Source organism: Zea mays, chromosome 8 (genome assembly GCF_902167145.1).
Source record: "Zea mays cultivar B73 chromosome 8, Zm-B73-REFERENCE-NAM-5.0, whole genome shotgun sequence".
Classification (NCBI taxonomy): domain Eukaryota; kingdom Viridiplantae; phylum Streptophyta; class Magnoliopsida; order Poales; family Poaceae; genus Zea; species Zea mays.
The window spans coordinates 170,292,202-170,314,459 of NC_050103.1; the positions used below are offsets into that span (position 1 = coordinate 170,292,202).

Sequence of the window (22,258 nt, forward strand, 5' to 3'; positions counted from 1 at the left end):
TGCTGACGGACCGGCCGACCGGGTGCAATGTATAGACGACCGTAGGCCGGCTAGGGTCCCCGGTCGTCCCGGCCGGGCCGGTTCCATGCATGTACACCGTTCGGGGTTCGCCTCCATGCACGTACGGCCGCCTTCCACCTATACGCGTGTGGCGCGGCCGTCGTGGTGACTGGTGAGCACGCGCGCGGCATACACGTATATATATATATATATATATATAATGGGATAGAGTGTTCCCAGCCTACATCACGAAGATGACGGCCTGTCACGCCAACACAAGACCAACAGATCCAACTCAAAGAGCCACAAGCGGCGATACAAACCCCAAACGCAGTTGGGTGGACAGCAAAAAGTACAAACAACGCTCACAGAGCGATCCTATTACTAAACTGCCACCCATAAAAAGCGAAGATCTGCATCACCGTCGTCTCAAGCTTCCTGCAGGCCTCCCTGATGACCTTGGCGTCTTCCTCATGCCTTTGAAGTTGCGCCCAGAAACGACACCAGTAGGTTCCTCTGTAAAGTACCTACTGGTTCCTCTGTAAAGTACCTGCATGTAAGTTTTGATCGGACTTTTATTAAAAACCACATCATTCCTACTTAGCCAAATTGCCCAGCATATGGCTATAGCCCCTACTAGAATCTTTAGTCTATCCTTGGGGGAGAATCCCCGGGCCCAAAGATTAAAAAGATCATAAACGCTATAAGGTGTCCTTAACCAAAGGTGAGACTCACCGCCCGCCACATGAATTTGGCAAAATGACACTCAAAGAACAGATGTTGTATGGATTCAATGTAATAACAGAAAACACAATTTTTAGGACCGTTCCAATTACGCTTAGCCAAGTTGTCTCTCGTGAGAGTGACACCCCTTCTCAAATACCACGCGAAAATCTTAATTTTCAACGGTATTTTCATCTTCCAAATTGTCTGGTCGTGCCGGCCTTGTCCACTACAAATCATTATAGAGTATAACGATTGCACTGTGTACTCTCCGTTCTGGGTCAGATTCCAACGGAAGTGATCTTTCGCAGGGTTGAGGGACACATCAAGTACCAAGGCCACTAGTGAGTTCCACTGCCTCAACGTATCACCTTGTAGACCTCTACGAAAAGAGACATTAAGGGGAGTAGAGCTGAGAACATTGGCCACTGTAGCATGCTTTCGCCTAGTAATGTAGTAAAGGGAAGGAAATCTGTGCTCTAGTGAAAAATCCCCTAGCCACCTATCTTCCCAGAATCTAACGTTTATCCCTCTATTGGTCACAAACCGCCCATGTAAGAGAAAAGGCTCTTTTTATTTTCATAAGACCCGACCAAAAATGAGAGTCTCCAGGTTTCACCTGCACCTCTCCAATAGTCTTGTTACGAAAGTATTTTCTCTTTAAGATTTGTTGCCACATTCCCTCTTCGTTGGCTAGCTTGAACAACCACTTAACTAACAAACACTTATTCTAGGAATCAATATTCTTAATCCCGATCCCCCCTACCTCTTTTGGTTGGCAGAGGACGCCCCACTTTGCCAACCTATATTTTTTCTTTTCATCCTCTGATTGCCAGTAAAAACGAGATCTAAGAAAGTCAATCTTTTCCAGAACCTTACGGGGTATTTCAAAGAAAGATAACATGTATACCCGGAGACTAGAAAGAACCGAGTTAATAAGGACTAAGCGTCCTCCCACCGAGAGATGCTTTCTTTCCAGCTACTCAGTTTCTTTTCTATTCTCTCTATAACACTATTCCACTCTGCATTCCTAAGTTTTCTGAAGTGCATAGGAATCCCCAAATATCTGAAGGGGTACGCCCCCGCTTTACACCCGAAAAGGTCTGAATAGGCCTGCTCATGTTCTTTGGCATCCCCGAAACAGAAGATCTCGCTCTTATGAAAGTTTATCTTGAGACCGGACAGTTGCTCAAACGCACATAAAATGAGTTTGAGATTTCAAGCTTTATCAAGATCATGATCCATAAAGAGTATTGTATCGTTTGCGTATTGGAGGATGGAAAGACCATCGTCTAGCAGGTGATGGATAACTCCCTCAATATGCCCCTCTCTCTTGGCACGGTTGATAAGAGTAACTAGCATGTCAACAATAACATTAAACAGGACTGGAGATAACGGGTCACCTTGTCTTAGACCTTTCTTTGTTTGAAAGTTATTGGTGAGCTGGTCATTAATCTTTATGTTCACGTGACCTCTTTGGGTGAAGGCCTCAATCCAATCACACCACTTGTTCGAGAAACCTTTCATCAGCAAAGTTTGTCTAACAAAAGACCACCGTACTTTGTCGTAAGCTTTCTCAAAATCAATCTTAAACACTACCCCATTTTGCTTCTTACGATGTAATTCGTGTAAGGTCTCATGAAGAATCACAACACCTTCCATGATATATTAATGCAACTTGTCAGGGAGCTTTATTTTTGCGCGCACTCTCGATAGGTAGGTAGGTTGCCGTTGATCGGGGGCTAGCGGCTACCTGGTAAACCGCAGCCGGCGACCGGATTGTGGTACGGTTCTGCATGGACTGGACTAGCCGGTGATCGTCGTCCGCTCGCTCCACTAGTCCATGCCGGTCGCCGGATTGCGGTACGGTTCTGCATGCGGCACCAGCGAGTCGACGCGCGCGTGGCAGCATAAGCGGCGGCGGCGGAGGATCGGATGTTCGGCTGACACCGATACCGATCGGCCGGTGCCGGACGGTTGGCGCGCACGCATCGTCGATCGTCGTGTCCCGCTCGATCGCGTATTCGCGTCGCGTGCCGCTTCCCAGAAACTTGGAAGCAGTGCGCGCGTACGTATATGGAATGCCCCTGCGTGGAAGTTGGAACCATTGTGATATATACATACAAATACTGTACTACGTGTACATGTCTGCGTACCTACGTACGTATGTACGCAAGTCCAGCCAGCTAGCGAAGACAAGAACGTGACCGAGTAGATGATCCGTAATCTGTTTTGACTGCACGCACGAGCACGACGCACGCACGTCGTCGTCCCGTACACGTAACAGTCGCTGGTCGGCACAGCGGCGTCTGTCGTCGTGGTCGTCATCGTGGTGAAACCCTTTTCCTTTGGAATTTTGGATATTTACTTTTTCAGGCGCTGCGCGCAACAGCGCAGGTGTACGACGATGGATTAATTAGCGAATTATCAACGGCTTGTATAACCAGTTTTATTACTACTTTAAATTTAATGCTTTGAATTAAACGCAACATAATTACTGTAAAAATAATGATACTAACATGCTACTCAGTTTTCGGATCTGATATCTACGGCGGCTATATGTAATATTCTTACGTATTGTGCTTGCTTGTCATCAACTTCATGCATTGCAGGTGGTTGGTTTCCGGTGGACCCCACACAGTATGTGTGTGCGTGGTGCGGGCGCCACACACTGCACGTTACTACGACAGGTCAATCTTAGTTGAGAGTTTTATTAGATGTCTATTCATATCTAATAAGTTGCTACATAAATACTTCAAATCACATGATAGTATTTTAACGAGTAGAAAATAAGAATTATGTTTCATTGGAGATATATTAAAAACTTTCTTTGGCATGGTTAATAACTCTTTATGAAAATTGAAGATAAATATTCTATAAAATTATAGAATCGCTACTATTTAAATAATTATATGAGAAAGGAGCAAACAGTAACAGATGCGGGCACAAATGGTGACCACATCAGCTAATGGTCAGGAGAGCATCAGAAACAAAGGTGTCGAGGTGATCGCCTTTAGTACGTCCTATAAAGAAAATAGATCTTAACCCATTTACAGGTTGGTGTAATTCTGGTTGTTGATTGTCAATAATATGATCATTTGAACTAGCATTATTTGCTAATATTTTTATGTATAATCCGAAGTGTGTAAAGTAGACTTTGGCATAGGCGAAGTGGTAATTTGAATGAGCAACATCTCAAATAAGACCATAGATGGCATGTTGAAGATCTATAAATACATACAAGGAGTATATGAAACGAGATGGAACCAAAACGGTTGCAAAGAGCACGAAGAAATAAGTCTACAAGGCATTGGACCAAGGTGCCAGACCAACCCTAAGGGCATCGAACCATACGCCAGAGCAAACCCTAATTGGGGTATTCACAATGGTGTCACACCAAGAAAAGAACAAGGAGTCGGACCATACGTTGACACACCTGTAGGTTTGAACATGGCATCGAATCATAAGGTGGCATTATTCATGCTTAATATATAGAAACATCGGACCAAGGAGAGACACATGAGCGTAGGACCATTGGTTAAGTCTTATGGCCCATCGAAACAAAGGTTCTAGTGAGGAAATAGGGACGTAAGACTGGTCCAACAAAGGGCATCAGACTAGTGCACGCCAACGGTCGGTAAAGGATAGTTCTAATATAGTACTCCCTCCGTTTCTTTTTATTTGTCGCTGGATAGTGCAATTTTACACTATCCAGCGACAAATAAAAAGAAACGGAGGGAGTACGTAGTTGCTGTGAACCATTCGTACCTTGCACAATTGTGCGACAGATAATCGTCGGACGGTCTGATGAATACAGAAAAGGCTAGCCGAGTGCTAACAACTATGTCCCACCTTGGGGTAATAAATACCCCTTCAATCAGACAAAAAAAGCATGTTCGATTGTGATGAGATTATCCGTGTGATTGGTGAGCCTCGCCGCGTTTTCTAGGTATCTACAGGTGCAGTGTATGTGTGCTCAGTTTCTAGGATGCAGCGTACAAAACACGAGGCAAGTTATGGTCAATGCATACGAGGAGTCTGATTCTATAACCACAAAAATATTTGTATTTAAAAAAACACATAGAATCATGCTATGAGATTTAATTTTTTTTAATTCATTACAAAAAATATATGGCATAGTGTGTCTAATATTAATTTAGTGTCACGTTTTTTGTATTTTAAATAAATCTGATTAACCGAAAAAGAAATCTGATTGAAGACAACTCTGAGACTAGTTTATTTAGGGCCGGGAAAAAGAGTGAGTCGTAGGCGCAAACAAGTTAGAAGCGAGCGACGATATGGAGCTTGCGGCCATTAGCTTAATTGCTTGCATTATTTTGGAGATGCCGATCAGAATCAGATCGAGATGCGGAGTGTGAATGAAGCGAGCGCGCAGAGGAGGATCGAATGAATTGATGGCCCCCGTTGACCCGCCTGCCGGCCGTCCTGCTGGCGCCCCCTGGTGTCCGTCTGGCTGGTGTAGGTGGGTCGCAAAAGCGAGCACGCGATCGAGGCTAGCTAGCTTGTGTTCCCGCCGCTGCAAGTCGCGTCTTCCTTCCTCCACTTCAGCGGAGTACGGTGCCGCGCGTGAAAGACTCTTGCCGTAGACTTTGGTGGCCACCGCGCGTACCCGATGAGTGTAGTAGGAGCAGCACTAGTCTCCTCGTTCTGCCACTCTCAAATTCTGCGCGTACATGCACGCTTGCTGCGGTGATATCATCAACCGGCCGGAATATACGTCGTCGACGACGGTGGTGGCGCGGCGTGCATGGCGACGTACGTACGCGCCTCTCGCTGCATGCGATGCAAACAAACGCGCGTGCGCGGGGCGCCCCGTCGTCTTCCGGCATCTATCCATACAGCACGCACGCACGCACCTTCTCGTCGTGTCGCGCCGCCTTAGGTTTCGACACCTAGCTAGCTAGCTAGTCGACGGCGATCGACTTGCCACGTAGTACGAGAGAGTACGTCGTCGTCGTGAGTCTTGGTCGGCAGCTGGTAGCTAGGCTCTCGCGTTGCTGCCTTGCTTGTTGCCCTTTTGTTGCTCTTTGTGGTCGATCGAAGATCAGGAGACGTCGTACGTACGTAGCATCGCCGGCCGGCCGGCCGGCGGAATAATGGCGGGCAAAGTTTTCCAGCTTCTCTCGTCGGCCGCCCGGCTAGCTGGCCGAGCAAGACCCATCGATCGGCGACGATAGATCGAGCAACGACGACAACCGAACGTCGTCCCTCCCTCGTTTGACAACAAGCATTCGTCGATCGTCAAAGATGCACGCGCCATGGACACATGCATGCATGCATTATTGGCCGGCCGCGGCCGGCCGGTGTGTGGCGGTGGTGCTTCTTCTTGTTCCCGTCCGCGGTCCGTCTCTAGTTTCTCTTCTCTTCGTGATCCGGTCCGGTCGCTGAAAGCCTGAAACCACAGACGAAAGCGGAAAAGGGCAGAGCGAAAACTTGACGCGGCCGGGCCTGCATTTACTTCCCTCCTTCCCCTCGGGAGTGTGTACGTGCCGGCCGGCCGGCGGTGACATGAGATGAGAGCTCCTCCGGTTGGAGTGGATCACAAGTAAGGTTCCCGCGCCCTGCTGCCTGCTGGTGACTTTCCAGTTCGACGAATCGACTACTTTTGGCTTGGTGTGGCGGCGCGGCCGGCACACGCGTACGATCGAGCTGTGTGACACACGAATTAATCACCAACAGTGTACACGCATGCATGCATGCGGCGCGCACGTACGTGTTCCACTTGGCTACGTCACGTCAGATTGGAAAGCTCGCATGGGATGCATGATGAGGTGTCGTCTATGCATGTGCTCCAAATCCAAAATATATACGTACGTACGTAGTCGTTTCCATCCATATATATTGAACGTCACGATAATACACATATATAGGGTACGGTGGCTGGACACATGTATGTATATTCATCACACGGTCATCATCACCGCCCTTTCTTGATCGGAGCTCGATCTGGTTTGTGTACTATTGTTTTAATTTCTGACGCGTGGTTTTTTTTTAATGTGATTGGGTCACGCAGTATCTTTTTGTAGTTGCGAGTAAAAATAATAACTCACCCTCACGCATATATATCTGCGTACGTGCTTCACTAGTCATGCATACCTGCGGAATACTTGGATGACTTAATTTGATTGATTTCAAAAAGAAGAAGAAGCTAGCCTGGAATTCTATCAGATTTGGTGCCGGCAGAATAATGTCAAGGAAACCTCATAGTAGTTTATTCGATCAGTACGCAGATGCAGTACCACCTGCTTTGAAGAACATCGCACTAATAACAGAAGCAGATGAGCAGTTGGAGACTTGGAGGCGAGACAGAGGCCAGTTTCCTAGTGCTACTGGTGCATCAGTTCTAGCCGGAATTGGCGGCACCGCGTCATCCCGTCCGCCTGAAACTTGCTCGAACAAAACCGAGGAGAGCGAGATGGGCTTTTGCGGTGGCGGGCCATTCCGACGCTACGCCACCGACCGGTCACTCCTCGCCTCGCGCCATCAGGAGTGGACGTAGGCCCAAGCCCACTACGACCCAGGGGCCTACAAGAGATTCAGCGTGGGCCTGCCCTTGCTCTTGCTGAGCCGAATATGTACCCAACCCAGAGACAGAGAGGCAGGCAGGCGAAACTTTGGGCCTAGGTTACAGGGAGGCTTTCGGCTCCCCGCTTCTCTGTTGCCAAGGCCCAGCCGAGCACACTTTGACTGTTCGACTCGACTCGAGCATGCTGCAGCTTCTGCTGCTACCGAATCCGCTCCTGGTACGTTACAGCTTCTGCTTCCTTGAAGGCTCCTGGAGGTGACTGGTGAGGCTGTCGTGGATCGCTGACGGTGCCTTGGCCCGTCTCGTGCGCCGATCGATTTGCGCGCTCCAAGTTTCACCAGACTGTCGTGGATTTGCGCGCTCCAGCTTTTCCGGTCAGAGTTCAGACAGGCTGGGGCGCGGGCTAAACCGCCGCAACAGCACGATATCAGCGAGTGCGAATTGCTATTGATGCTGCAAAAGGACTCGAATATCTTCACGGGAAAGTTCAGCCTTCCATTGTCCATAGGGATATTAGATCGAGTAATATCCTCTTGTTTGAAGACTTCAAGGCAAAGATAGCAGACTTCAGTCTCTCAAACCAGACTTCATGGTTGTCCAGTTGCACATGAGCTCACCTCGGGCCTACGGATATCATGCCCCAGAGCAAGAACCCTTTTATTAAAGTAACTACTTGTGTTACTTAACTTTAGTTGTGCTTTCTGCTTTGGCATGTATTGTCCAATTAATTTTCGAGTAGGACAGCAAGTTGGATGGTGTTTGTTTCTAAGTTGTCTGATTAATTTTAAAAAGTATGCCTTTTTATTTCTGAAGTCGAACATAAAGGAACACATTAGAAACCAATCACATCCTCAACTTTCTGGCACTTCACATGAACAGTTTAATTTCTTTAGCCTTTGCTCATTGGATTTGGATTACATCATTACAAGCCATCTTTTGCCAACTATATAAAGTGTGTGTTTGATTGAGTTGTGATTTCTGAAAAGCTATTGTGATTTATGATTTGTGAAAATTTGTTGTGGGTCGTGGATTGTGAAAAGTCGTAATCTGTTTAATTCAAACAAGTATAGAAACCTACCTCCCATCTCTATCTCCCTTGAAACAACTATGAAATAACTCTATTTTTACCATTTAAAAAGCAGAAAGCAGGATCCAATGCGCTTTCAAAATTGTATTACCCAACAGTAGTTATTTCTATAAAAAAAACAGCTTCCGTTTCCTACCCCAATGATAGTTTTTTTTTTGCTTTTTGAAGCAAAATCAGTTCCCAAAAACCCAACCAAAGGCACTCAAGGTCCACTTTTGACAATGTTAGTTATTTTGTTTTGCTGTAGTTCTAGAAAAAAAAGTAATATGAAAACCACTTGCTTCTCCAATCCAATCCCTCATTCCAAGTCTCGGGGTCAGTCCTTCATCACTCTCATTCCATCGACATGAACCCGCTTGACCTTTACCTTTATCGCTGTCCATATCCAAGCTTTACACCTGCGTACCACAAGCTAAACATATTGCACACACCATATTCACACTAAGGTTAGTCAATGCTTAACCAAAATCAATCATCTACTTACAATCACTCATCACTATGGACACATCTCAACCATGTGTTTGCATACATCTGATATTCTCCAGCTAGCAGCAACTAATTTGATAATGGCCATTGTTTTTTAGATTCTTGGTTGAAGTAACGCTGTTGTCTGATCAATCTACAATTTGTTTGATTCTGCAGGTATGTAATGACTGGTAAACTTACCCAGAAAAGTGACGTATATAGCTTTGGAATAGTTCTTTTGGAGCTTTTGACAGGTAGAAAGCCAATAGACCATACAATGCCTATAGACCAGCACAACCTGAGAGCTTGGGTGTGTTCACTTGTTAACTTTCTCTCTCTTTTTCTTTTTGCGGTTAGATGTGAATTTATATCTAATTGTTAGTGTCTGCAATAGTGAAACAATGAATTCTGCCCGTCTGTATAATAATGGTGTTTCTTAAAAGGTTAATTTAGTGCCAGAGGGTCCAAGCTGTACGGTATAATAATGGTGTATAAACCTGTACGCTTTATGGTTTGTGTGTATGGTATGATGTGGGTATTCATCGGCTAGATAATAACGTCGTCTGGTAATCCCAGAGCTAGAGTTTTTATCAATGGTTTTGAGTGGCAGTAAATGTGATGATGGTGAACTTGAACATCACGCATCAAATATCTTGGTAGAATAGAGAGGAAATCTGTAGGATCAGACATATGTTCAGAGTTAGTGGATCCAAGCTCTTCCCAACATTTTTTTTCGATAAGGAAGATTTTCATTGCATTTAAAAGTTTGATACAAATCATCTCTCGGCCTCTCTGCAACAATAAGATGCACACAACCTAGAAAAGAAAGAAAAAGAGAAAAGAAAAGGAACATGGCAAGCATATTCTTAATGGCCGTCAATCTTACGACTAGAACGCCACCCATATGCCTGAGATAAGAACTTCATAGCCACCCGCTCCAAGTGTTGTGAAGCTTCCATCACAATAGAATGTTGATCATGCCTCTGCAGTACACCCAAGATCGTAGCCAGTGGGTAGTAGTGAAAATAACCTGCAAAGGAGATATATTAAATTTCTTTTGAAAAACCAGATTATTCCTACTAAGCCAGAGTGACCAACAGATGGTTGCTACGCCTAGTAGGGCTAAATTTTTTAATTTTTTGTCAAATTGTGAAAGCCAATTCCCGAACATATTTGAAGTGGAAGTTGGTATTAGGATTCCTAACGCCCAAAACACCGGGCTCGAAACCATACGAGCAAATCGGCATTCGAAAAACAAATGCTGAATTGTTTTATTGTCTTGACAGAAACTTCCCAACATAACATCTCCTTTTTTATCCTTTTGTACACACTAGAGATCTGTGTATCATTATTTTATGAAGAAGAATAAGGACTCTAGGTGACTCATACGAATAGCCCTTAGCTGTGAGAATATTCTAGCTGTGATCTGTTGAGAGTGAACAGCTGGACCTGAATTTCTCAGGCTCCTCAAAAGTGATTTCAGCACAATAGTAGTTATTCCAAAGGAGTTTATCCGCTGCATAGGCTGTAGTTCTTTGCTATATGAATAAGGCGCCGTTTGGTTCCTTTAGTTTAAGGACTAAAGTTTAGTTAGGAGACTAAAGTTAAATCCTTACCCTGTTTGGTTCTAAGGATTAAAACTATTCAAAACACATTAAATGAATCATAAGAAGACTAAAATATCCCTTAGCATTCTCCCGTCATTAGTGCAACTGAAATAAAGAGGGACAAAAAGTGAAATGTATATGGTTTAGTCCCTTTTAGTCACCCCTTGAGGGACTAGAGACTAAAACAATTTAGTCACAGTTTTAGTCCCACCGTTTGGCAATTTAGGGCAAAATGAGATTAAAATGAAGGGACTAATCTTTAGTCCCTCAAACCAAACAGGGTCTAACCTTACATGCTGAAGATTAAGGAAGTGTTTGGTTTCTAGAGACTAATTTTTAATCTCTTCATTTTATTTTAGTCCCTAAATTTACTAAATACGGAAACTAAAACTCTATTTTGGTTTTCGCATTAGCAATTTATGAACTAAAATGGAATAATGATCCCTAGAAATCAAACACCCCTAAAACAGCACCTCATATGATCTTAAAGGTTTGATATGATGATAACATGACACTAAGACTATTTTTAATGGGGTCATTGTTCTCACTAGTTCTCTGATAATGCCTTTCTTCGATTCTGCAGACCACACCAATGTTAACTGAAGAGAAGGTGAAGCAGTGTGTAGATCCGCGTTTGATGGGTGTGTATCCAGCAAAAGGAGTCGCAAAGGTTCCCCATACTATCTCTACATGTGCTGTATGCATAAGCTTGGGACAGCTAATGGCCCATTTTGACTATCCACATTTTTCTAATCTCTGTTTTTTGTCTACTCCAGCTCGCTGCTGTAGCGGCTTTGTGTGTGCAATCTGATGCTAAGCTCCGCCCAATTATGAGCGTTGTGGTTCACCTCTCAGATTTCCATCACTAACTGCATGGAAGACGTCGTTACTCATTAGTACTGCACTAACAACTTTGCATCTGCGGCTTTACAGCATGTCAACAGTGTTCATATTCATCTCTCAGGAAATGCCAGTATAAGGACTAGTGACTAGGTGAAATATTCAGTCATCAGCATTGAGACTGTTATTGAAAAGATGGGGAATTGTAGAAAACCCTTCTTTTGGTGGCACAAACGCTAATGGAATCACCAAGTGGTTCATACATGTCCAACTGTTGTAATGGTAATTCATTCCGCTGTGAATCGAAAGACATGCAAAGCAGAAAAAACATTACAACAGTTGAATCTCGAAAGACATGCAAAACACTAATGGAGTACCAATTAGGCGTTTTGCTGTAATTCAGAAGACATGCAAAGCTCAGTGATCAGTAAACACGCCGTAGTATCTCTCATGCAACACGCACATACAAGAATAAAATCTCTGGTTGGCACCGTGGCACGCGCCATCAGAAATGAACTGATATTTCTATTTACATGGTGCCGCGAGAAAGAGAGAGAGAGAGTAGAACCACGGCTGATGGCTGTATCAATATCAACTCACCAACTCACAAGACAGGAAAAAATGGTGGTGACTTTATTCCTCGCTGATCTTATCACACTAGTTTTACCACCCATTAGGCTAAAGGTATCGACTCATTCATCCAAAGACCATTACTCTATTAGTGTACTTCACGAAGCTCGTCACTGCCGCCGAATATGCATATACTTTACCCCGCCAACAGCATGGCACCAATGTTGCTTCAGAGACAATTAGGTCAAATACCCGCTAAAAATACTCTCTTTACATGCTGCTCTGTTGAGGAAACAGTGCGCCTGCGGTCAGAAATGGAAGAGTTTAATTCTGATATATCATATCATGGATGTTGTGCACTTGGCAAAAGTATAGTACATATCTCTATACCAATTGGACATATTTTCTCCGTTCCAAATTATAGTTCACTTTGGTTTTGTCCTAAGTGACTAAGTCAAACTGCTCTAATTTTGACCAAATTTTCAGAAAAATACATTAAAATATAAAAGTCGAAATAAGTACACAGTCCAAACATCTTTTGTGTTTTCTTCTTTCACAAAGATACAGAGCTCTACTCCATGTTCAAGAAAAAAAGACCTATGGAGGATTTAACAAAACTAATTTGATGTTTTAGATGTTGATGCATTTTTCTATACACACGGTCAAAGAAAGAGAGAAGTTTGATTTAGGAAAATCCAATGTGAACTATAATTTGGAACGGAAGTTTGATTTAGGAAAATCCAATGTGAACTATAATTTGGAACGGAGGGGTTACAATCTACTAGAAATTAAGGGGGGAACCACCTCTTCTACAAAATCATACGGGAAGAAGTGGCTGCCTCTCGTCAGATCCATGGCGGTGTTTAGACTTCATCATGCATAGAATGACCATTAGTTATTCAGAAGGACGAACCAAACCACCTGAAATTCTAGGCAGTAGTTACTTACCTCACTTGCCCCTGAATCAGGCACGTTGACATAACTAGGTTCTTTTCTGCTGAGCATCATTAAAAATGTTGTTAGCAAACTTGAAAGTTCATTAAATGCAATAAGATGCACTGCACCAAGATTTTGGAAAACAAGAAACATCGCCTTGATGGTGGAATGGTAGATGACAGAATGGATCTTCTCAACTGTTCCAAATATCTAATTTTCATGGTCTGGAAAGTGTGTGAAACCTTACCCAAAGCACAAACTACTCTAAAACGGGCACCTGAGCACAAGACTTTTTAGAGGCTGTCCCGGGGTGTACCGAAAAGATAAAGATGCTACTTCAAAATAATCAGACTACCAAGGAACTGCTACTCCATACCAACACATGGCCACAAGAGGAGGCAAACCACGTGATCAACACCACGACTTCACCTACCTGATCAAACTATGAATGCGGGAATCACGTTGTCTGTATCCCAGCTAAATATCTTGTTTTGGCCACATGGATATAAACAAAAAATAGCCTACACAAGTCAATGGATTCACTTTGGCCCTCAAGAAAAGGATCTATGTGAAGGAGGCGAATGAACTCATTTGGAGGACTCAAACCAAACTTCATCTTTTAGTCAAAACGACCGACCATAGATCAGACCGGGTGCAGGTGTGAGCACAACTACAGTATAATCAACAATATGATATGACAAACCTGTGATCATGAGCTTCAGCCATTTCAACTTTGCTGCTAGGCACTTCGTCCTTAATTTGGTTAGAAAGATACTGAAAAATAAATAAATAAAATAAATTTTAGTTGTAGGAAAATGTCAACACTGTTGAATTAATGCAAGGCGAAAATCAAGTTACCTGATGCATAGATATGATTACTATTGAAATTCCAAGAACAAAATTTATCGTCAGTGTGTGGCCAAACAGCACAGCAGAGGCTACTCCGGTGAAGATAGTCGCAATTGTTGATGAGTACTTCTTCAAAATTGTATCTGCATTCACCATTGATTTGCTTCACTTGCAAAAACTACTACATAGGTCATAGGTGTAGCAATCAACATGGAAATGCTACTGATTTAGCTTATTCATGTGCATGTACAATTTTTTCTTCAAAAAAGCAGAATGTGCACCTTTATACTAAAAAGAAAAATACCGTCCATATTACAACCCGCACAAACCAAAAACGAAAAAGCTGAATCGCCAGAGCATGCACTCTACAAACAGGATATTTGACCAACCAGAAATAAATGTGAAATCATTCAACTGCTAATAAACGTCCATATTCAGCATTTAGGCAAGACTTCGGTAAGATGTAAGGTAATCTTCTATGGGTACATGCATGCAAGATAACAACTTTTTCTGAGATACGTGTATGTGGTTAAATAGCATATTGAATAAGAACTAATGTTTTCCCCTTTTCTGATAATATACCTGCATACTTGAAGAAAAATGATGATAATATGCCCTGTGCAGCATTGTTGCAGATAAGAAACATCGTGGCCTTTGAGTGGCCTTCTAGAATGTTAAAACTACTGGGCCCTGAAAAAATGTACATGATATTTGATTTCTTACAGAACCATCAAAGTACTTAATCATGCAAAAAAAAAATATGTGGGCAAACAGTTTCAACAGAATTGTGATATTTTTAGTCAAAGGTCACCAGTTACAGTTTAGTTTAGATATCTGAGACTTGGATGCCTTGTCTACAGTAGATGTCATATTTACGGAGCCAATATATCAAATCAAGTTGTAAGGATAATTTGTAAATCATGAACAACACAGTTACAAGGACAAACCAAAATAACCTACAAAAAAAATATCATGCTGACATCAACAAGCTACCAGTATCTTTTACTTATCTAAAAAATAGTATTTATATAGCCTTGACCTTGAGTAATTGACAACTCAGCTCAGCTCAATAGAACAGTTTAAAATGACTTTACATTAAACTATGCACAAGCGTGTTGCTTTCAAGTAGACATGCATTCTCAGTAATTACCTTGGATGATAGCAGTGACAACAAGCCCAATAAAGTTAAATATCGCACCATAACCATACAGAAACAAGTTCTGGAAACATGAGATAGATTGCAATGAAATCGTAGTTTCACACAGATCATAAAAGCATTAGCAAGATGCCAGGGCAAGAAAACTAGCCAAACGGACACATACCTGAAGGTAAATACTGGTATCAAACTGGCTTTTAAGAGCCTTTTCGTTGTAAACTGAAGCCAATGCGGGAACTGTTACCTGGTTGTGCATAACGTTAGTATGGAATATCACATACCACATTAGTTCTGCTATTTGCAATTTGCAATTTCAACTAAATGAGCAAAAAAACACATAAGGTCACTATGCAAAGCAGTTTTTTTTTCGAACACGCAGGAGAGCTGCGTATCATCTAAAGTATTAAAACTTCACCCGCTTTGGACTCCTCCCCGCATTTCACGGGGTCTCAGCCGCATGCGTGCCGGCGCGTGGCCACACGCTCCCGCGGCACGAAGCGTGTGCGTTGGTTCGGACCCAAAAACTTACTCCATTTCACCTCTGAACGATCCCATGCCATCAGTCTCTCTCGTCGGCTCGCCTCGCACCTGCTCTCCCATCCACTTCCCTCCGCGTGCTCCACCGCCTCGCCTTCTCCCCCTCTCCCTCGGGAGTCGTTGCTGCTCCGACGGCTTTCAGAGAATCCGCCTCGATCTGCAGCAATGTTGTTGGGCTCCTTCCACTGGATCTTCTGTAGGGCACCTTCGACGAGCCGGCAGCAGGCCCCCTTCGACGACCTTGTTCTCCCGTCAGGCGACACGCGGCTAGGCGGAACCCTAGCCGACGGCCGGCGCCACCACTGCCTACAGCCACAGGTATCTTCGCTCGCTGCGCGGGTGCGGGTGTTGATTTCCTGGATCTAGGGTCGCCGATGGGAGGGAGCGGGTCGCCGTCGGAGAGCATGTCGCTGGAGGGGCCCTTCCAGTCGTGGTCGTCGCTGGTGGGGCTGCCGATGTCGCCGGGGGGGGGGGGGGTCCTTCCAGCCGCGGTCGTCGCCGGTGAGATCGCCGATTGGTGGGAGCGGGTCGCCGATGCGTCGCCGGGGGAGCCCTTCCTGCCACGGTCGTCACCGGTGTGGGAGAGGAGTTGGCAGATGGGGCCGGCTTCGGCGGAGGCGGGCAGTTCGCCGGCGCCCTTCCAGCCGTCGCCGTCGCGGAGTGGTTCGCAGACGACCTACCAGCATAGGTCGTCACCTCACTCGCCGGCACAATTCGACGTCACCGCTGCTCGACGAGCTCCGGATGACGTGCGCGTGCGCCATGATGTATTATTACTTGTGTATTATATGTGGTTGTCAGGGTAGAGGAGGGGCTGCTGGGCCGAAGGGACGCCTTATTGCTCGGCATTGTCTTCTCTGCCGCGACGCCGGCGCTGCTCGCCCCTGCCGACGCTCTGGCGGACGAGGCCACCGCCGGTACAGCAGCGCCTACGCTCTCAGTTCTCGTCGTTGTTGTGTCCATGCTTGCTGGTGTTCCGGCCGCGTATACATATTATGCTTATTGCTACAGTTTTGGTCGGCGGGGGGGGGGGGGGGGTAATTAAGAGTCGCAGGAGGGCTTCACTACGTACGAGGATGAGGCCAACAAGTTCAACATTCAAGTTCCGCAAGGTACGCACGCACGTGATTTCTTCCCCCGGCTTTCTAGTTTCATTAGAAGAAGGATGGTATTTACAATGACCTAACACACCACTCACACACCCACACAAACAACAAGAGGTAAAACCGCCTCCTAGCCGGGGTTGAACACAAAAGCTAGGTCCGAAAGACGGGTCAAGCCTTTGGCCCCCGCAAAACACCACATATTGAACTCATCACTGGCTGAGGTAAGCAATCCATCTATAGAAGGCTGAGCACCATTGAAAACACAATCATTACGGTGTCTCCAGATAGTCCAAGCCTCCAGGATCACCAAGGAGTTAAAGCCATCTCTGAGGTCCTTAGGAACAACCTCAGCCGATCTACTCCATCAAGCTTCAAAATTGATATCTTCCATCCCGGGGGAAAGGGCGAACAGGCCGACACGTTGGAGAAGAAGATACCAAAATTGCCTCGCGAGGACACAGGAAACAAGCAAGTGATGAATAGACTCTCCTTCCTGGTCACATAAGGGGCAAGTACTAGGATGGGGAAGACCCCTCTTAGCGAGCCGGTCAGCCGTCCAACATTTATTATGTAGGACCAACCAGAGGAAAAACTGACACTTAGGTGGCGCCCAGGTGCTCCACACTCTTTCAAAGCCCGCCAGGGAGGTAGAACCACAGAACATTATCTCATAAGCAGAATGCAAAGCAGTAATACTAGTAAATTAGCCGAAGAGTGCTTAGAGCCTATTGTTTCTCTCCAAAGGGCTAGCTAGTTCTGAATCATTTAGTTGTAAACACTGTTATTTTGGAGAGAGATAAAATGAACCTAGATCAGTTATATTACTGAATAGAGAATGACTGGAAGCCTGAAACCTGGAAGTGTCAAACAGAAGGGGCTCAACGATATGTCCAAGAGATGGAATGGTTGCAGAATTTTTTATTATTATAGCTAATGTTCAATGCAGATGCAGTGCGTCTGTGCTGCTGCAGTCAACTGACTGCAAGAGCACCATGCCTATTCTGTTTACAGAAAAAACAAGAGCTCGTGAAGAAAAATTGAGTGCATAGAATTTAAACTAGCACTCGAAATTTCATGGGAGATGTAATTTACATTGCATTAACATGTACATTACCCTAATTATGACTAATAAGAAAATCAGAACTTACAAAAAACAATGTATATAGGTAGGCTCCAGCTGCAACAGGAAGACCTAGCACACTAGAACCTTCTGGCAATGATTTCAGCTGATTAACAGATATTCCGATTAACAAAAGGGCAAGGGCCTCCCACTGTCAATATACAAAAGCATGGTGTCAACTAAATAGGTCCTTAAAAGCTTCTAAAATATAGTACACACAGAGACTATTCTTATATTTCAGATATACAGATTGTCAAATACCAACTACCACAATAGAAATTACACGACTTCAATAAAATCTAGGTTTGCATCACTTTTAAGTAAAAATAGGCATAGGAAAACAAAGAGTACTTGCCTGGATTACGGAAAATCGCCTCCTCATTATCATCTTAAGAAGCACTGCGATTACCAGAACCTGCAAATGTTAGAATTCAGTATAGCATGAATACATGATTAGTGCCATGTGTAGCCAAACTCCAAACAGATGTTAAACATCAAAGATAGACATATATCAAGGTGGTGGTGGTGGCTAATAGATCTTTTTGAAACAGATGAAACAAAGTGCATGCCCAAGCCACCAAGTGCATATGCGTGTACATACAGACATTTGCCGAGTCACATGCTCGTGCCCTAACATATGTATATTTGCAGGCATTCCAGTGCATATAATAGTCCTGACATTTTCTATGAAAAGGGTAACATAAAAGTTAACCGTAGTAGCATACCTTGAGATTACTCAGCATTTTCACGCTAGCAGGATTAAAATATAACTGCATAAATCATAGGACTAGTAGTTAGAGAAGATGCACAAGATCAAAGTTAGGTTAATACAACTTTGGAATCCACTGCTACTACAGACAGATAAATAAGGGTAAAACCAGAGTACACCAAGTTCTGACCACTTGTGTGCTTAAAAAGATGTTTTACCTGCATTATGAACTTCAAATAGTTGTTGATAGCATAGAGAAAAGCAGGTACTGAAAGAAGAACATTATTGCGAGCAGCCTGGGCAGTGAAAAAAGATGGTTAGTGTGGCAGACAAGATCACTAACTTTGTATAGTAATATTTCATAAAAAAATCAAGGGAGACCTATGGATTACAGGAACCAGTAAAAGATCCAGTATACAGTTTCTGTAGAAGTTCACATGAGCTTTCTAGTAAGATGTGATATTATGCATCAAAATGACAGCTTATGGCCAGGTAGTTGAGGTCCTATTCTCTTCAGAACTAGCAAACATTTCCAACATATGGGTTTTCCAAGAGAACATTAAATTCTCAAGATACAAATCAGGGAAGGAACTGACCATATCCAAACTATAAACATGGCATAGTTTCAATCTTGCAAGTCATATTACCTGCATAAATATTGAAACTGTAAAAAGTGGCTTGTCTCCCACCTTTAGACGTCTAGCCTGCAAAAGATAAAACCAATTCAGTAAGGAAAGCAAAGAGAACACTACACAAGAATATCATTACCATTGCTATCGCATCAGCCGCATCCAATTAAACAATATGAAAACGAAAATAAACTATAGAAAGCAAATAGCTGAAATGTAAGTACCTGGATGAATAGCATTACAATGGTAAACATAATTTTTGTAATCTCTGTCAAGAAATTCACGCTGATTGGGCTAAATTTGAATTTCCCATCCACTTTTGAGATGTACACTAATATAGGCTACAAAAAAATGAGGTAGAACAGTGTCAAGTAATTCTTAAAAAAAAGTACAACATAGCAAACAGAAAATGAAAGAATATGCTTATTATGCCATATACGATTTTGTTTAAAATACTAGGGCGGAACCATATACTCCATCCCAATACTCAGACATATGGTACTTAGAAAAATGGGGGGTAGAATGAATTCACTATTTAATGATTGATATCATGTATTGATCACGATAATGAAATCTTCTCCTAGCAATAGCAAATGAAATTAGAACTAGTGCTAGCAGCATTGCAGGAGACACATCCAAATTTCCGTGTGTATTCTCACAAATCTGAAAAGAAAAAAAAGGGTCACTGACCATAACCGCATGCAGCATGCACAGCTAGTAAAAACATAGTCCCAGAATTCTTCAACCGTCATATTGCCAAAATAATTTGGTTTTGTTTCAAAGATGCTCTAGGTTGGGATAGAGTTCCTATCAGTATGCAGGATGCTTTTGACAATTGGATACCTATGGGGAGTAGTGATTACCATACTAAGCTCTTCATGTTTTCTATAGTTCTATGGGGCATGTGGACGGTTAGAAATAAGATGGGGATCGAGAAGAATTTTCCAAGAAAATCTAATGAAGTATTCCATATATTTTTATGTTCTTGCAGAAGTGGTGCATTCTTCTAAGAGAACAGAGTGCCTGATATTTGGATGACAAGATTATAAGAATGAAGAATTGGTTGTAGGCTTTTTGGAAAAAAAACTAAAGAACTAGAGGTGGAGGGAGTCCTGTAGGCTAGTAGTTTTTGCTTCCAGTTGGTTCAGTTTCTTCATCTTTAGCCTTGTGGCAGTGGCGCTGTGTTGGTTCTGAGCTTGGATAGCTCTGTCTCCTGTTTTCTATTTATGTGCTTTTTGTAATCAGAATTCAGAAATCCCCAGCAAAGGTTGATAACACTTAGCTTTCTATAAAAGTCGGGTTTACTTCTGTCAACTCCCAGAATAATCGTAGCTCCTGACAACATTTTGAGAGTGTGCTACAGTCCAGCTAGCCAAATTCACATGGCAACAGACACTGAGACACATCCATGGCATTATAATTTCACCTTGCTACTCAATTCGCCTTCTTCATGCAGTAATCGTACCCATCAGGTGAAGTTCAACAATACTATTCAACACTCGGCGATTCAACACACAACGCACTGATCAAAACCGACCAAATGCAGATGGGAAGCATGCTTCACCTGGAGGCCGGCAAGGACGCAGTCGCCGGAGACGAGGAGCACGTTTAGCGCACGTTGCCGCGACGACACAGTGCTCCGGTGGCTGTCGTACGCTTTCGACACCGGCGGCGGCACCGGCACCTTCGCATGGCACACGCTGCATTCCACCTCCCCGTTCATTCCTGCCGCCGCCACAGCCTCAGGCTCTCCAAAACCCCACGGTTTTAATCAGCTGCGCCTCAAAACGGCAGGAAAATCAGAAGAGAATCGGCAAAAATCGCGGGAAAAAACCAGGAGCGAACCGGGACAAACCAGGAGAATGATGGGAACTGGGAACCCTAGCCTCTGGTGCGCGCCCCCACCATGTGAGCTCGCGGGGACCGAGGCGATCGGGATTCGGAGCTCCTCGAAGGCGCAGTGGGCGAGGCCGTGAGGGAGAGCCGGAGAGGGACCGAGCCGAGGGAGAGCAATGCGGCAATGGGGAGCGGAGAGGGAGAGGGGACCTGAAAATGTACATATAATTTTAATTTTATAAATTATTCCTATGGAATATGCCACGGAACGAAAGAGTGAAGGACTGGAGGTCTTTTCTGCAAGATTTCGTTTTTCAGATAAACCCCTATATTCTAAAAGTATTTATTTTATCACTGATGGTCCTTGAAATGGAATATATTTGGTGCACATGGAAGTTGATGTACATTGTGCACATGTTAATTCATCACCATTTATTATAGATCTAATGTCTCTGGTTGCTTTGTATATTTTGCAAAAAACACCTTTCAATACTACCTCCACCATTTTATGTTGTTTTGCAAAATATAAGGAGCAACAAGAGACATTAGATCTACAAAATATGATTTAATATGTGCACCATATACACCATATATGTTCTTTTTTGTCATGTTTTATCCCTGTCAAACATAATGTAAGTAAGGATTGGATACACGATAGATTCTAAAATCTGGTTAGAAAATTTTAAAGAAACTAGCCCAAAAGATGAATTCATAGATGCTAGAGTGGAGGGTTGTTTGGGCTCCGTTAATTCTAAAATTTGAGGTAGACTACAATTTATCATAAAATTACAGTGATACCTTTAATGTTTGGTCATTATGCCAGTGCATTGCAGTAGGGTGAAGGGCATGACAGTCACTTAAAGTCCAAAAAATGTGAAAGCTATGTTTCTTTTATCTCCTCAGGTTATGGAGTCTACACTTCTTTAGATTATAAAAGTTGTGCATAAGTTAGGCATGTTTAGATCCCTAGCCAGATTTGGGAAGCTACCTTACATATAATGGAACACAAACAAGCCATGATTTTTCTAAGTGTAACTAGGGATACAAGTCAAAGTGTCGATAAACACATGAATAAGCGATTGTAAGTGGGTTATTGTAAAACCTACTTAGTGGGTGTTAGGTTTTAGAGACTAATTTCTAGTCCCTCCATTTTATTCTATTTTAGTCTATGAATTGCTAAAATAGAACAAAATGGAGGGACTAAAAATTAGTCCATAGAAACAAAAAAACCTTAGAAATAACCTATGTTCGAGTTCACTAGCATTTCCATCTGCATCCTAAGTGTCACTATTTACCACAAAACTAATATAGTTAAGATGACTAACGACCAACTAAAGCAAAATAAACAAATGTTCTAAGCCATTTTCATAGCTAGCTTATTTTCCTTTTTCTTTATTTGAAACCCAAACTAATACTAGTCTGCTATGTTTTGGTCGATTTTTTATTAAAAATAAGATTTTATTATTTCTAAGACATTACATCGTTGAGGCGTCAATAAGAAGTCTCGAGAAATAGTGAAATAAAGCATAAAAATAGAACAT

At 43.3% G+C, this 22,258-nt stretch overlaps 1 protein-coding gene across 4 annotated transcripts; it reads right to left on the reverse strand.

The window, feature by feature from the left end:
• Positions 1 to 11,565: 11,565 nt before the first annotated feature.
• Positions 11,566 to 20,976, reverse strand: LOC100285918 (uncharacterized). 4 transcript variants are annotated; one of them, NM_001413825.1, is made up of 16 exons: positions 20,737 to 20,922; positions 20,446 to 20,656; positions 19,106 to 19,222; positions 18,900 to 18,956; positions 18,471 to 18,548; positions 18,269 to 18,313; positions 17,899 to 17,958; positions 17,572 to 17,694; positions 14,947 to 15,024; positions 14,775 to 14,844; positions 14,207 to 14,314; positions 13,634 to 13,767; positions 13,479 to 13,549; positions 12,788 to 12,833; positions 12,644 to 12,707; positions 11,566 to 12,141 (listed from the first exon to the last, which is right to left on the reverse strand). In NM_001413825.1, exons 2-15 carry the CDS (start codon positions 20,602 to 20,604, stop codon positions 12,657 to 12,659), a joined length of 1,197 nt encoding a protein of 398 aa, NP_001400754.1. In that variant the 5' UTR covers positions 20,605 to 20,656; positions 20,737 to 20,922; the 3' UTR covers positions 11,566 to 12,141; positions 12,644 to 12,656. The 4 variants fall into 4 exon arrangements, with proteins under 4 accessions (NP_001400754.1, NP_001152279.1, XP_035817402.1 ...); NM_001158807.2 differs by having other exon boundaries at positions 12,788 to 12,836; XM_035961509.1 differs by lacking the exon at positions 17,572 to 17,694 and having other exon boundaries at positions 11,636 to 12,141; positions 20,737 to 20,976.
• Between the last annotated feature and the right edge of the window lie 1,282 nt (positions 20,977 to 22,258).

Bases quoted from the DNA above. Each gene is read 5' to 3' on its own strand.
- LOC100285918 (NM_001158807.2), bottom strand. From the start codon at position 20,604: ATGAACGGGGAGGTGGAATGCAGCGTGTGCCATGCGAAGGTGCCGGTG. The intron at 19,223-20,445 runs GTGAAGCATGCT...ATTTTTTTGTAG, and splicing joins GCGTCCTTGCCGGCCTCCAG to CCTATATTAGTGTACATCTC. The intron at 18,549-18,899 runs GTAATATGACTT...TTCACTGCCCAG, and splicing joins CAGTTTCAATATTTATGCAG to GCTGCTCGCAATAATGTTCT.